This window comes from Camelus bactrianus, chromosome 21 (assembly GCF_048773025.1).
Source record: "Camelus bactrianus isolate YW-2024 breed Bactrian camel chromosome 21, ASM4877302v1, whole genome shotgun sequence".
In the NCBI taxonomy this organism is placed as follows: domain Eukaryota; kingdom Metazoa; phylum Chordata; class Mammalia; order Artiodactyla; family Camelidae; genus Camelus; species Camelus bactrianus.
Genome location: NC_133559.1, coordinates 19,923,826 through 19,940,352, shown reverse-complemented (window position 1 = coordinate 19,940,352; position 16,527 = coordinate 19,923,826). Strand labels below are relative to the sequence as shown.

Here is a 16,527-nt window from a genome sequence, read left to right as displayed (position 1 = left end):
TCTATTTTTAGTCTTTTGAGGAATCTCCATACTGTTTCCCATAATGGCTGCACCAAACTACATTCCCAGTAACAGTGTAGGAAGGTTCCCTTTTCTCCGTACCCTCTCCAACATTTATCATTTGTGGGCTTTTGAATGATGGCCATTCTGACTGGTGTGAGGTGATAACTCACTGTAAAACCTCTCGGTTTTGAAGCACCTAATAGACATATTTATGCAGTAAGTAACCCCATAATAGTATGCAAATAAACCCTAAATTGATGTCATGGTGTCACTATATCATGCATTGCCTTCAACTGCCACAGTTCTCAAAATATTGTCCAGGGACTTCTGGGATTCCCACGACCCTTTCAGGGGGTTCTCAAAGTCAAATTTTTATAACAATATTAGGTCTTTCTTCATCTTAATTCTATTGTGAATGTACAGAGGAGTTTGCCAGAGGCTGTGACGACATGTGATAATGTCACCACTTGGGCAGTTAATGGAAGATGAGCTTGTGCATTTTCATGTCATCTAAAATTTTCAAAGGAAGTATGTGCTTTGCAGAGATTAACTCATTTGTCCTCAGTATTTCTACTGTGCTCTTAACAGCTATTTTCACTCATACTTACTATAATCTTTGTAACCTCATTATGATCCAATAAATTGTTATTTTGAAATCCTAAAGTTTCCCTCACACCTATGTGGAGACACACAAACATATACGTATACATTTTTGCCTTGTATTGTAATACTTTAATAAAAAAAAAGGCCTTTTTCTAAATTTAAAGATTTAATCTAAAATGTATTATTTTAGAATTTAGTAATTTTTCTACAATAGAAGAAAATGTATTTATATTTTTCTTTTGTTTAAGGCTTAACAAAAAAGGGAAATTTGAAGATTCTGTTTTTCAGCCTTTTGCTGCAAAAGCTACCTATAAAGATGCTGAAAAAGATTAAGACTGACAGGTTAGAAAGTACTGTAAGTCCTGGAAGAAAACTCAATGCAAAAAAACAAGATAAAGTAAAACAAGCAAATAAGAAAACAAGACAAAGCCATAAATACAAAATAAAAAACAGGATGAAAGCTATTCCTTTCCCTTGGTTTTAGAGATGTTTACCTTACTATCTTATGCAACTGAACACTTTTGAATAGCAATATAATGCCTGTTATATGACAGCATCATTTTGAGACCAACTATTGGACATCAAAAAAAAAAAAAAGAAATCCCACATTTTAAACAGAGATATGATGTGTTCTTTGAAATTCAAATATTGTGCATTAGAACTTTTCAAAGTAGAAATGAAGCCCTTCAAGCATCTATGGGATAAGTCATTGTACTGCAATGTCTAGAGAAGTACACACCGTTAGCTGAGAGGCTCACAGATAAAAGTTTTACACAACATTGCTGAATACCCACTGGATAAAAAGTCAGTAAAAAGAAATTACTGTCATTTTTCAATGATAGAGTAACTTGTCCAATCAAAGATTTGGCTGCTAATGTAAAGCATGAGTTAAAAAAAATCTCATCTGCAGAATTATACTTTTGCCATAACATGGACAAATCTAAAGAATGACTACAGTTGTTCTAGTTATATTTGTCCAGTATCAGTACCAACTAATCCTCAAAGACCTTCATTTTTATACAAATACTTATCAACAAGTGTGGAAACAGTCAAAGTATACACATTTTTTTCAGTGTCTTGATTTGTCTCACAACAAGCGTGTCAACATTTTTCGGACTGATGGTGCAAGAGCAAGGATGGGTGACAGCACCAATCAAGACAATGTCCTGAAGCTGCACTGAGAGCCTGCATAGTTGTCACTGCCATACACTTAACAGTTAAAAAAAAAAAAAAAAAGTTTCCCTTAAGGCAATCCTGATGAAGTAGTAAAAAAAAATTAGTTTTATTAAATCTAGATCCTGAGCATACATCTCTCTAATACTCTATGTCAAAACTGAGAAGTCCACATAAGCACGTCTGCGTACTGAAGTGGTTTTGTCGAGCAAAGGCACTTGTGCAATTGAACTCTAAGCTGACGTTCCTGTTTTTTCATGGGATGCCATTTTCCTTGAAAGTCTGATTTTTTTGGTTAAGAAAACCTGAGTTTCTGGCAGAGATTTTCTCAAAAATGGACAAAATGAGTCTGTCCCTTTGTTGAAGACAACTGACAGTATTTGTGATCAATGATAAAATTCAGCTTTATAATTTTGGAAACCTTGTAATCTCCCACCACGGGCTTGACAAGTTTCCCCTTTTCTGATGAGACTGGTGGTGATATTAACAAATATAATTTTTAAATACTGTGTAATGAAATGTATAAACATTGAGATCTATATAAATCAGTGAGCCAATATTTTCCAAATGACAAATGTATGACATATAAAATCACTCGTAAGTAAAAGATCCATTTAAATTGCATGCTAAACAAATAGATTAACACAACAGACAAACAGATCAACACACAGAATATAAAAAGTTCATTGATAAGATTTCAGATTGCCTATTGCAACTAACTCTTTGGAAACTATCACTTGTCGATTTTTGAGGAGTACCAAAGAAGAAAACCCACAACTATGTGAAAAGGCTATTAAAATACTCTTCTCTTTCTAACTACGTATCTGTGTGAGGCCAGATTTTCTTCATATACTGCAACCAAAACAACATATTGCAACAGATTGAAAGCAAAAGCAGATATGAGACTCCAGCTGTCTTGCATTAAGCCACATATTAAAGAAACTAGCAAACTTGTAAAAAATAATGCCACTCTTCTGATAAAGTTTTTAACATACTATTTATGTTAATATGAATTGATTCATTACTATTATTTTTAATTGATTTAATAAGTTTATACTTTTAAATGTCTCATTTTCCACATCTAACAATTGATATAATTGGCAGTGTGCTAATAAATGTTTAACAGGAAGTCTTCCAGAAAGCTGTGATTCCTAACATTTGCTGATGTCCATCGTATAAATACTCTCACTGTAACCAATTTTAAGCGATAATGTGAAGTCAACTGGCTCACAGGATTCCTGATATACTAACCCACACAATCCATACAAACAAAAGCTCTTTGATGTCTTCAGTAATTTTTAAGAGTGGAAAGGGGTCTTCAGACCAAAAAATTTGAGAGCTACTGGTATAGATCTTTTACGGCCAATTTATTTTAAAAATCACAATGCAGTCATCATAAAATAGAATTTTTTTCATGACCTTAGTGCTCTGATGAAATAACCAAGTTTTCAAGCACTTATTTCTTGTCTAACATGAAAGCACTCTGCAATGTTAAAACGAGTAGGGCTAATATCTAGTAGCATAACATACAGCACTCATGCTGTAAGAGATTTAAACGTACGGAGTGAGGTGTGGATTTAACAAACATACTGATAGCAAAGGCAGATACAGTGTTTGAATAGTCAAAACTACTCTTTGCGATTCCATTCTTTAAAACCATTCCTTTATATGAACAGTATTTTCCCCAGACTCGAAGACATAAACATAGGCAGTTTCAAAATTAGAAAAAGAAAAGAAAAGGAAAAAACTTGCTCCAGTTAGGCTTTGCAAATATTTTCTTTATGAAACCAAGCATCTGCTCAGAGTTAGTTGCAGAGTGTGACTAACATTTTCTACCAAGGCTTGTGCCGTGTCAGTTTCTTTTACTAAGGCTGTGTGTGTTAATTAAAATTAATTACACATGCTAGTAAATAGTTTCCCTCTGAATGCAGCAAACCAAAGCAGAATAATATAATTTATATGCAAGGTATATAATTAAAACCTTCACAATAGTTTCTCTCAGCAGGTACAGTCGCTAAGGACATTCTTTATGGGTAAGTTTGTTTCATAGTAAATCAACTGAGGGAAAATAAAAATACATTACACATGCAATGTTAGGTCACAAAAAGATTTTTGATTTGTAAATTGATCTTGCAAAAAGCCGGGCTTGTAATTAATATTTTTGAGAATGATAAGAAGGAGTTCCATGATCTTCATAGAGAATTACAAATTTTATATATATATATGTATACACACACACACACACATATGTATGTGTGTTATTTTGACTTAAAGGCTTTTTTCCCCTTCAAACTCAAGAACTTCTAGGCAAGGTGTTACTGCTTTAGCAATAAATCAGGACAGTATATGGTAACACTGGTAATAATGGAAAACTCTGTGTCTGCCAGAGAATGCCATGGATACGCTGTTCAATATAACTGGATTTAAACAGCAACAGACTTGAATAATAACCCTTTTTGGACTTTTTCTCTTCATTCTTCTATTTAAGTTTCTTCTTCAATGTGTAGATTGCTATACAAAACTCTACAGGTTGTCTCTAAAAACCTGATTATTTCAATCGTTGGTAGAACATGCCCATAGTTTTCTTTATTTTTGTTCTTGGGAGGCCTTGAAGACTGCCAAAGAAATTGAAGTGTTTAGAAATTTCCTTCAGGCTAGACCTAGCTAGGGAAATTTTCACACCCCTGCTTATTCAATTTCTTAAGAGCTCTCCCCGCAGGCTAATGACTGAAATACCTGCACAGTCGGCTGTCGCCCTGCTGGCTTCAGCCTGGGGGTGCCCTGCCGTCCACGAAATCACCACCTCACTGCAGAAGCCGCAGCACACAACACACTTTGTTTCCTTTCCATAAGTAACCAGAAGGTAAACTCTTTCTTTAAAATAAAAGCCTGAGACAAGCCACTTAATATTCTGAATCCAGTTCTTTAGTATGACTAATTAGTTTTCAAAATAAGTTAATTTTTTAACAAACTAGCAATACAATCCTATTTGTAAACAATCACATATTTAAAGATACCGTGTCATTGGTACCAGTCTCTTGGAATGATGACCCATCTAGACTTTCTCTTGCAACTTAACCACTACAGCATCTCTCTTAAAGACTGCATCTTAGAACCAAGCATATATTTTTTTTCCGCAGCATGTTTGAAAGCAGTAGTTGCTCCCCTAGAGCTAGGCTGTTTTATGGTCCCCAAAGGGAGGTATATGGCAGTCCCAAGCCACAGTGTTTGTCTGAAGGGAGTAGCAGGGGGAGGGGACTGCCCATCAGCAAATAGTTGTTCCGGGAAGTAGGTGGGGAGCAGGCAATGTGTTTGTTCTGAAATCCTAGAAGAAAAGTAAACTTGCTGTGAAGGACATAATTTCTTTTTGTTCTTGAACTTTACACAGCCGTGTTGGGCTCATTCATCAAGACAGCCCTTGGACGGAAACCTCCTGAACATGAATGCTTCAGAAACTAACCAAAATCCCTGCTGGCGCTACTAATGGCTTAAGATACAACTCCAGTTTAAATCCTTGGGAAGAAAGGAACTGAATCTAAGTTGCTGAGTCTATCCTAACAGTCCCTTTGTTTGAAATATGCAAAGGCTCCCAGGGAGCACAACGCCTAATTCCCCTAGAAAAATGGATATGGACTACACACAGGTGTTTTAAGCATGAAGAATTTCTCCAAAGCCCTTTAATGACATTTGAAAAAGCTGAAAAGCACTAACTTGCTATTTTTCTCCCTCAGAAAAGGCTGAAACAGTCATCCAAGTAGGGCATCAGACTCCTATTCCATTTCAGTTTAATTTGAAAACCAGTAAGAGAAGAATTTAAACTGATTGCTTCAAGCCACAGACATTTCATACCCAAGCAATTATGTTGGCTTTCATGAGAATTTATCTTAGCTGTGAAATCAATTGTCACAGACTTAGTTCACAAAAATATTACCAAATCATATTTGATTTCTGTCTTGGTGTGGTTCGTGAATCAAATAAGTCAAATGGCCAGACAATTCTGGTTCTCCAATCCATCTCTCTCCAGGCTCCCCTTTGAAAACATTTTTGCCTCTCCTCTCTGGTATACCTAGGATTTCTTAATGATGCTGTTTCACAACCAGAGAGATACTCATAAAGGGAAAAGATGCAGTAGTGAGAATTGAGAAACCATTGTAATATGCAGTATCAGAACCATATGACAACAAATATCTTTGCAGTGAGAGACTGGAACAAAGAAAGGGAGGGGACACAAAAACAGAGTTCTCTAATTCAAAGATTTAAATTTAACAGCTTTCAAGATATATATTGTCCTTTTATTGACTTGCTAAACATGTATGCCTAACCAACTGCTAGACAGGGAAAGCACAGGGTTTACCTTTTTGGATTTATAGAGGGAAATAAACGTTACTGTCACATTGTGAACTCATAATCAGTAACTCTGCAGAAGTCCTCAAATCTCTGTCTGACCCATGGGAACTTAATAGCTCTAGCAGAAACAAGAATGACCAAAAACTTACAAACAGAAAACTAAAATCCACTTCCCTAACCTTGAAAAGTTCTGTATATCACAGAAACTCTGAAATTTGTTAAGACTTTGCTGGAGCTAAAGAAACGAAGATTTAGAAAGCTGAGTAGAGAGAGCTACAAAAAACTTTTGAATAATATTAGTAAGATTATTATTAAATTGAGGCTATTTACGATAAAACATCTATTCTGTTTTTATTTTCTTAAATTGTCATGGAATTATGTTCTATTAAATTCAAATAAAGCCCATTTGTAAAGTTTTTATATAACTGAACATTCTCAGTTTCTTACTTTTAAATGAAAGACTTCTTTCTGTGCTAAAACTTTTCCTCTAAGGGTTTTCATCTATATCTCCATTTTCAGCCCACTTGGATCTGAGGCTCTAGGTCTCTCTAGAGCTTACCTACAGAATGCTTTTTATTGGCACTTGGCTTTTTTTATATTTTCACCATATAACAGAGGGGAAAAGTTTAATATCCATCTATTGTTTCATTCACTTACGTGATGAGCTCTCACAATCACCAGGCACTGTGTTAGGATCTGTTAGGACAAAGCAATGAACAAGACAAACAGTCTCTCCCTCATGGAAAGTAATATGGCAGTGGAGATAAATATCAATGATATGCTTAGTATCTATTCATTTATTTATTTACCATTGTGTTAAAACTAGTAAGAGGTACAAGGTGTTGAAATGTTGACTTAACACATTCTGTTACTTAAGCACACTATGTGGTTCTCACAGCAAATACCCCTGACACTTGATTAATAGCAGTTTACTTACATGCTTCTCAGACTCTAGTAGGTCTCATATCTAATAGAATTTTTTTCAATACTAAGAATAAAGTATGGTATATGATCCAGAAGTCCCATTCCTGAGCATACACCCAGAGAAAAATATAATTCAAAAAGAAACATGCACCCCAATGTTCATAGCAGCACTATTTACAATAGCCAAGACATGGAAACAACCCAAATGTCCATCAACAGATGACTGGATAAAGAAGTTGTATATGTATACAATGGAATACTACTCAACCATAAAGAAGAATAAAATAATGCCATTAGCAGCAACATGGATGGACCTGGAGATCACCATTCCACGTGAAGTAAGCCAGAAAGAGAAAGAAAAATGCCATATGATATCACTTATATGCGGAAACTAAAAAAAAGGACACAAATGAACTACTTATTATTTATAACTTAGATGACCGATTTCTTGAATATGTGTAAGCACATTTGACTGTCCTTTATGATTGGATTACTGCATTCTGTTGATTCTTATTTTGTGGTTGGCTTTATTCTTTTGATAACTATGTAAGTTTAAAAAGCTAAAGCTCTAAACTGTTCTTAAAAACAATGAACAGTATGTATATGTAAATTTTAAAAAATATGTGCAGTATATTGTACATATGTATTTACATGCAATATATTGAATATGTATAGTCAAACTGTATCAATTTTATCTAATAAAACTGAAAAATGAAAAGAAAAGAATGGCCAAAAATAGCCTCTCCAAACCACCCAATAAAATAAGTATGAAGACAAAAATTGATAATAATAATAAACTGGATAAAAAAGAGAAATAAAACCCAAGTATAAACTATTTACAAGAGACATTCCTAAAACATAAGAATACGGAAAGGTTTAAAGTGATAGAAAAAAGATAAATCATCAGTGTCAGTAACCTGGTTGTGATATACTACAGTTTTGTAAAATATTACTGTTGGGAGAAATTGGGCAAAATAAACAATAGATTTCTCTGTATTATTTCTTACAACTATATACGAATATACAATTACCTCAATAAAATTTAAACTAGAAAACGATTAAAAAAAAGAGTAAAGTATAGGAAAGACCACACCTTTATATCGTAACTTTTGGAAGTTATAGAAAGGGTACAATGAACTGGATGAGCCAATTAAGAGGAATAAAGAGTTTTTACTCTCAAACTGATTTTTTTTTCCTCCATCAGGTACTCATAGTTAGAGGGTATTACAAACACCCCATGTGGGAAGATGGCCCACCTACACTTCATGAAAGTGAAGGATGACACACATTTCATTATTCAGCTTGGACTGAAAGACTGGTAACTAACTGAATCTTCATCTGACAAAGAAAAATCCTCTTGAATCAGAATACTCTGAAGATAAGCAATTCTCAGTATTCTATGAGGCAAGAAAAATGTCTTAAACATTCTGACAACAATGGGGGATAAAATGAAATAAAATAACTCCCACAGGTGTCTTATTTATGTCCCAAACACAAGCTTAACTGCATTGTATTCTATACACAATATTTCATTTCCTAGTACCAAACACCACGTTTTTCTCTACTGATTTTCCAATAAATATGAGCCCCTGCCATCCTTATTTACGGAAGAGTAATTGCTTCCCTTTTAACACAGATTTGACACTCTACCACATCCAAGTGAGACATGACCCTTAAGACAAGGCATACAGCCTTTTACCCAGCATATTTGTTTAATTAAGCACTTTTCCAAACAGCTTAAACTCGAAGCATGTCTGAATATAGAAACATAGCCATAAAGGTATAAAAATGGAAAACCTGACTCCAAGTCCTTTCCAGCTAACAATTGGAAAAATATACCACTCAACAATGAGAATAAAGAGCCATTCTTTTCAGAATGCCTAAAAGAGCCCACACTCGCTACAGTGCAGCATTGTTTGACATTTATTGAGTGTTGGCAAAGTGCTGGGGACTAAGCGGAGCAGTGAAACATCCTAAAATCACCTTCCATAAAGGGGGGGGGGTGAATTAAAGCACTTGGTAAGGTTGATAAACCATATCCTGAATTGACGCTACAATGCAGCGTCAAAGAAAGAATGTGTTAATTTAAAAGAAAACAGAGCTGGACAACCCCGAGGGGTGCTCAGAAAAATACCATGTGGCTGTTCTACAAACCCCCTGGACAGACACACATCTCTGCTGGCTACCAGAGCTGACATACCTGGGACCAAATGGGCCTTAGCATGACCTTAAAAGCCAATGCCTGCCTGGGGAGAGCAAGGACCAGCACAGTGAAGCCATTATCTAGGTGTGCTTCCACCAGAGAAAACATGGCAATTCTAACAAAGTCGAAACAAAAACCTGGGGGAACATTCCAATCTTCGGTTTAGACCTTGCCACAGGGACGTTCAGGAATCTTTTAGCTTAGATTTTGTAAATGATTTGGTGATGCAATGAATGTGGGAATCAAATACTGTGGCTTGTCAGTCTCCCCAGATATCTACGGTGCCCTCTTTGAAAGGCTCAGAGGAAGACCGGGGTGCATATCCTTACCTGGAGTTTTTGTAGGCTAAATCCGTCAACGTGTGAAACGCATTTTCCTCAAGTGCTGAAGTTACTGCAACTAGTAACAATTCCTTCCATTTATAAAAATCTTAGCACCAAAACACTGTTCAGAATGGCTCAAAAATCTGGTCACCAGACTCATAAAGATCATATTAATTCACCAGGACACCGAAGGCTTTTTAAAGAAAGATGTTAAGTGTATCAATTCCCATACACCTGATAATTGGGGACTACAGAAATACTGTTTTAAACATTATGGTGGAAAGTTGAAATAGCAGTTAAATGAGCTCTTAGGAATAATGCTGTGATACAAAAGCAACGGCTAATACAGTTTTTCAAGAACTGTAGCGAGGGTACTGGTCAGTTCCACGCCAGCCTTTGCAAATGAGACTAAAACTGTTCCATGGAAATTTGTAAGACCTAATAGCAAACTGAAATACCTTCACAAGAATGTAAAAATCTCTTCTTTGTTGCCCTTTTAGGCATGATTCCAATTAAATTCCAAATAAAATATTAGGTGGAATTCCTGTTCTGTAGTCAGTATCAAAACTATGGTATCTGAAAGAACAAGAGACATCAGCCCTGGGTTCTGGTTTGGTCAAGAACTGCTCTTTTGACATGAGGAAAGTATTTAACTGTTATAGGTGTTAACTCCTTAACCTGTGAGGTGAGGAGGGTAGACAAGATTATCTATAAGGTCTTAGAGAACTCTAAAAAGCCATGCTATTTGACATTTACATTGGTGCCAACCTCAACGTTCACACAGAAACTCTAGGTCCAAGGTCAAATGCCTCTTACATAGGTCATGTGAATGGCTAAATAAATTATCTGAAACACTGCAGTGGAAGACAAAGACAAAGAAAACAAAGGAGTAGAAGCATTTATAAAATCTCTTCTCAATTAACCAAGGTTAAATTCGTCTAAGAGCAAGGAAAGAAAACAGTTAAGATCTTGTCTCAGAAGAAAGAAAAATATGAACATAATCTTAGAATCAATGTAAGTGGTGAAAAGAATATCATTTCAGTATACTTTATAGAATTAGACTAACCATATGGTCTTTCTGACAGATTTGCGGTTCTCCCCTCACATAAAATATTAAAATACATAAACTTACATGCATGAGTCAGTTCACTAAACCCTATGGAAGAAAAAGAAATGATTTTTTTTTCTAAACTAGGGTTCATCTTGCCTTTGAAATAAACTGCTCATCCAGAAAAGACTGGCAACAGATTAAGCAACATTTCGCACCCATTTGCTTTGACTAATACTATTCCCTCTTTGGGATATTCCTTTCTATTTCCTCTCCAATAATCTATACCAAAATCCAATGAGAGCATCCTCTATGATGCTAACCACTGCATGGCCAAATTCTATGTTCCATGCTCCTCCAGCACTGACATACTGCAATGGAATGCACTATCATATAATCGTTTGAGTGTTGCCTTATACAGTACAGCACATTTGTTTCACGTACAATATCTCCTCAGCTAGACTACCCTTCTTCTTCATCTCTTCATTCATTTCTTAAACTTTGCATCTTAACAGCAGTGAACAATGAATGTTTTCTGACACTCACTGATTACAAATATCACGCAAAACAATGTCACATATTTCATTTAGAGTACCAATACTGATAAGCAGGGCTGGTAATACAGAAATGTCTAATAAACATTTTAGAATGAATACTATATGGAGGACAGAATTAAATGTTTTGGCATATGTATATCTAATAGGAAATCTAGAAAGAGAAACAAGAAAGAACAGAGAAGAAACAAAAGTCAAGGAGAGAATAATATACAGATTTTCAGATTTGATGAAAATGACAAATCCTAAGGCTTAGGAAACACAATGAATCCCAAGCAGGAAATATAAAGCAAAACATGCATAAAAACACATCATACTGGAACTTCAGTACATCAAAGAAAGAGAAGGGTGATCTTAAGATCAACCAGTGAGAAAATACAGATTACCTATAAAACGAGCAATAATTAAACTAGCAACTGACTTTTCAAAAGCAGAGTTGAAGCCAGAACGTAAGGGAATAATGACTTCAAATTTATCAGCTAAAAGAACTATCAATCTATATCCAACTAAGGTATTGCTCAAAAATTAGGGCAAAATGAAAACACAAAAAAACCCCTCAAACACCAAATTGAGAGTTATGATCAAGTAGCACCCACTGAAAGGATTTTTAAAGGGTATACTTTAGCAGGAAGGAGAATGAAACAAAACTAAACACTGAAATGCAAGAAGGAAAGAGAACAAAGAAATTGGTAATCATGTCAATAAATCTAAACAAGCATTGCCTATGTGAATCGATTATAATATTGAGTAAGGTGGTAAAAAGTAAGGTAGAACTCAAATCCTGAGTAACAATAACATGGAAATCAGGAGAGAGTTAGTGGAGTTAAAGTATTTCTGGGTCATTTTGGAAAGAGAATAGAATGACTAACTTCAAACTTAAAGTCAAAAATATTAAAAAGTTATCTAAAAGAATACAAATAAAGTATATAAATTCCAAGCCAAGGAAAAAGATACATTAACCTGAATGAAAGAAAAATAAATCAGGAAAGAAGGGGAGAAAACAAGTATAGAAAAGGCAGCATAAAGATAAAGACTAAAATAAGATGTTCAAATAAATTCAGTAATTCAGTAATAATAATGCAAAATATAAATGCGCTAAACTTCCTAGTTAGACGAAAGAGATCTCACATTACATTAAAAGCAACAAAAAAATCCATCTACATGTTATTATAAGAGAAACACTTCATAAAAATACAGATTGATGGCAAAAGGAAGTAAAAAAGATAAACCAAGCAAATATTAACCAAAGGAAAGGTAGTGTAGCTATATTAGGATCAGACAAAATAAATTTGAAGGCAAAGAGCCATGTTAGAAATAGTGTTGCCACAAAATTATTTTTTTTAAAAGGTCACCAGGGAGATATGACAATTTTAAACAGGCAAGAATCTAACAGATTCTTAAATTGACCTCAAAATACATACAGCAAAAACTGACAGACTTACTAGAATAAGCAAGCTCACAATCACAAAGTGAGACTTTTAACACCCTTTTATTAAAGTAAGATTCTTTATGGCTTTTATCTGTCTCTCTGCCAACATTCCTCTCTAGAATGTAATCTAAAATGTATCATTATTGTCTATTTTATTCACAGATGTATTTTAAGTACACAGAGCAGTGCCAGGCATGTAACAGCTGCCTAACACATACTTACTGAGTGTTAAAATTAATCAAGATTAAAAAAAGATAATAACTATAGAGACTGGATAGTATAATTAACAAGTATGTTAATTCAGTGAATTCTCATGGAACCTGCCCTCCTACCTCAATACATTCTTCTCAAGCATACATGAAATATTTATGAAAATTCACCATGTGCTAGACCATATTCTTTAACCACAACACAATTAAGTTAGAAAACAACAACAACACAATAAATTCCATGCATTATAAAATATAAAACACAGTTCTAAGCAACTCAAAGGAAAAAAATCATAATGAAGATTACAGAAACAGAAGATCAAAGGAAACAGAACTTATTGATAATGAAAGTATTATATTTCAAAGTTTGTAGTAAGCAGCTAAAGACTACCTAGAGGGAAATCTACAGATTTACATGCATACGTGAGAAAAATATAGGATAAAAATTTGATGAGCTACACATCTAAATCAAGAAGTTACAAAAAAAGTTACCTACAAAGTAAACACAGAGAAAAATACAAGTTAGAAAATGAAGAAAAGAGCAGAAATTCTTGAAATAGATCAAACATATACAACAGAGGGTCAAAATCAAAAGCTGGTTCTCTAAAAAAAGAAAAAATTCTGGGAAGAGTGATCATGTTTAAAAAAAAAAGGTAAGGCTTGAGATAAGGTATAAAAAGGGGTCAAATTTCAGACACAGTAGAGATTTGAAAAAAAATAGTACATAATACCTGGTGCTAATATATTTAAAAATGAACAGAATGTACAATTTCCTAGAAAAATATAATTTGTCTAAACTGACTCATGAAAAAATAGAAAACCTGAACAAATCTACAATTATTAAATGTATTGAATCACTATTTAAAAGTCTACTTATTAAAACTGTCCACCAGGGCTAAATGATTTTATGGGTGAGTTCTACCAAACAGCTGTTAATCCCTATCTTATAGAAAGTGTTCCAAAGAATAAGAACCTGTTCCCACTTCAATCATGAAGCTAACAGAACCTTGATATGAAAACCAGGCAGGGACAGTACAAAAAAGGACATTTTGGGGCCAATTGCATTTATGAACATAGATGCAAAAGTTTAAATAAAATTCTGGCAAGCTTAAGCCTGGAACACATAATAAATAATAATACATCATGATTTAACTAGGTTTAGTCCCAGGAGTTCAAGGATAGTTTAACATCAGAAAGTCTTTTAATATTTTTCACCGCATGAACAGATTAAAGAAGAAAATAACACAATCTTCTCTGTAGAGACAGAAAGAGCATTTGATAAAATTAAACACACATCCATGATTAAAAGAGAAACAGAAAACCTAGCAACTAGGAACCAAAGAGAGATCTTCTTTACCTGATATCATCGGGTACCTATCAGGAAGTACTTAACTATAAAGTTGTGAAATAATTTTCCTTAAAATCAGAACAAGTCAAGGATGCCCAATTTGTATTCAGCATTGTACTGGAGGTCCTAGCAAGTACAAAATAATTGAAAACAATCAAGATTTCAAAGGAAAAGCCAATGGGAACGTGTCTATAGATGAGATATACTTGTACCCACGGAGGTCTCAAGAACTGGTTGTAGAATTCATTACCTTCTGACGAGACTAGGATTCCAGAATACCTAGATTTTTAGAAGCCCAGCGTTTTCTTACTTTTGTGTCTTTTGCTCTCTTTAAAATTCACAGTTGTATTTTGTCTAAACAGATGCTCTAGCATTGTCTGATTCTTTTACTTGTACTCAGCTCTTTTATAACCTGAACTTTCCAGGTTGACCAAGGACTCAAATTTAGTTTGACCTGGTGCCTAGTAATTATACGTCCCACTCTGTGTTTACACAAGAAGGCTGAGCACGCTCCTGGAGATTCTTTTAGGACCTCCCCACTTGCCACTGCGCTGAGGAAAATCTATAAACAGTACTGAGCTTGGCCCTAGGAGGAAGGCATACTACTGGTCTCTCCAGGAAATGTTTAGTCTTTATCATTTTCAGTGTGTTTTTGCAAGCTGCTTGCAAATAATACTAACTCATTACTAAAATGTCATCTCAGTAATTGATAGTGGAGTTGTATTTAACTTTCTTCTCCCTTGGTTCTTTAAATGTTCTGCTGTTGTGGTTTTTCTAAGTATTTTCTAAGTACAATGAGTCACTCTTAGCAACTGACTGGGAATGTAGAAAGAAGGCTTTTTTTTTTTTGCTATTTTGATTTACTGTGCGATTGACCCTGGGCCAGTCACTAAACCTAATCAGGGAACTTCATTCATTGCTAAATAAAGATAAAAGGTCTGGAGAGAAGGGTTAAAATTAGATCCTGCCACCTAATGACTCAGTCTCTTAATAACTGACTCACAGAAATTAATTAGCTTTTTCCTGTAACAATTCCATTTGGAAGAGATCTCTTTTATTATTTTTGTCTAGTTGTAGCCCTTCTACATCTCTCTCTCCCATCCTCTGTTACCTCCCCATTTGTTTACTTAACTTTACTTCTTAGTTTCAGTGAACAAGCCCAGCACTCCATGGTAATCAGCTCCAAATTTAGTTTTGATGTTGTGAGTGGCAGAAGGGAGGGGAGGGGAGGGAAAGAAAAGGAAAAGGGAAAAGGAAAGGAAAAAGATACAAGTTGAAGGAAAAGTGGACACAGAGACAAAAGTCTTAATTCAGGTTTAAGCTCTTCCACATACTAATTTTGTGATCTTAAGAAAGTCAGCTAATCTACCTGGGGAGCATTTCTAAATTATGAAAGGATAACCACAGTACTTTTTCACCTTGTTAGCAGTTGTTACAAAAGCCAGACAATGAATGTGGACAATACTTTGAAAAACTGTAAAGAACAATATATTTGTATTCACATTAACTGAATAATTCTATTCACTGATCTAAGAATTTAGTCATAATACACATAGAAAGTCTTAAGCGATATCCATCCATGCTAGATAGATACTATTAAAAATTATAACTGAATAATTTATAAGTATGTAAACAACAAATTCAGGACAAGGAAGACTTTAAAGTAATGAAATGTAATTTTAGAATGAAAGCAGCGTGATTTGGGCTCCTGCTGGAAAAGCAGAAAATAAACTAATTAATACCTGAAGATCCTCCTCATTCTAAGTTTTAATCTTTTGAATCCACTACCTATGGTAAAAGCTAAAAATACAAAATAAATGAAAGGAAAACTGAAGAGTTAACAAATTTCAAGGTGGAACCAAAAGAAATCTTGCAAATATGGTCTCTGGACCACGCAGAAGTTCAAGGAAAAAAATCTGAAGACGAAAGCTGCCTCATTTTCTTACCTTTGCTCTGTATTAAAGAGTGCAAAGATGTGCTTGCTAGACATAAAGCTCTTTTCCACATCCCGAACTTTCAAGTTGTCCAACGGAAGCATATACTTCTTTTCTTTTTCCTATTGAGAGAGAGAGATAGAAATGACTGGCTTTAATAAAAAATCATTGAGACATGCTCATGGCAACACATCACCTGAGTTGGCCAACATTTGATCACAGTATTTCGATGCCATCTCACATTATTTTGATGCCAGCTACCAAGGGATAAAAATTGTCAGAGATAGGAGACTGATGATTCTCAACATGTGGGTGAGAAGGATGAGGGGAGGGAGAGTGAAGAGGAAGGAAGGGCTCAGGGATGGAGAAAACACATGGTCCTCTATCCTTTCTTCCTCATGTGGGTCCCCTTAGATGTTTTAAAATGTT

The 16,527-nt window shown here is 34.8% G+C and overlaps 1 protein-coding gene across 5 annotated transcripts in view; it reads right to left on the bottom strand.

Moving 5' to 3' along the window:
- Positions 1-16,527, bottom strand: part of DNM3 (dynamin 3) — a 459,598-nt gene that overhangs the window by 131,308 nt on the left and 311,763 nt on the right. For all 5 annotated transcript variants that reach the window (XM_074349798.1, XM_074349800.1, XM_074349799.1 and 2 more), the window contains one exon: positions 16,111-16,220. In XM_074349798.1, the coding sequence (XP_074205899.1) occupies positions 16,111-16,220 (110 nt within the window). The remainder of the gene's footprint in view (positions 1-16,110; positions 16,221-16,527) is intronic.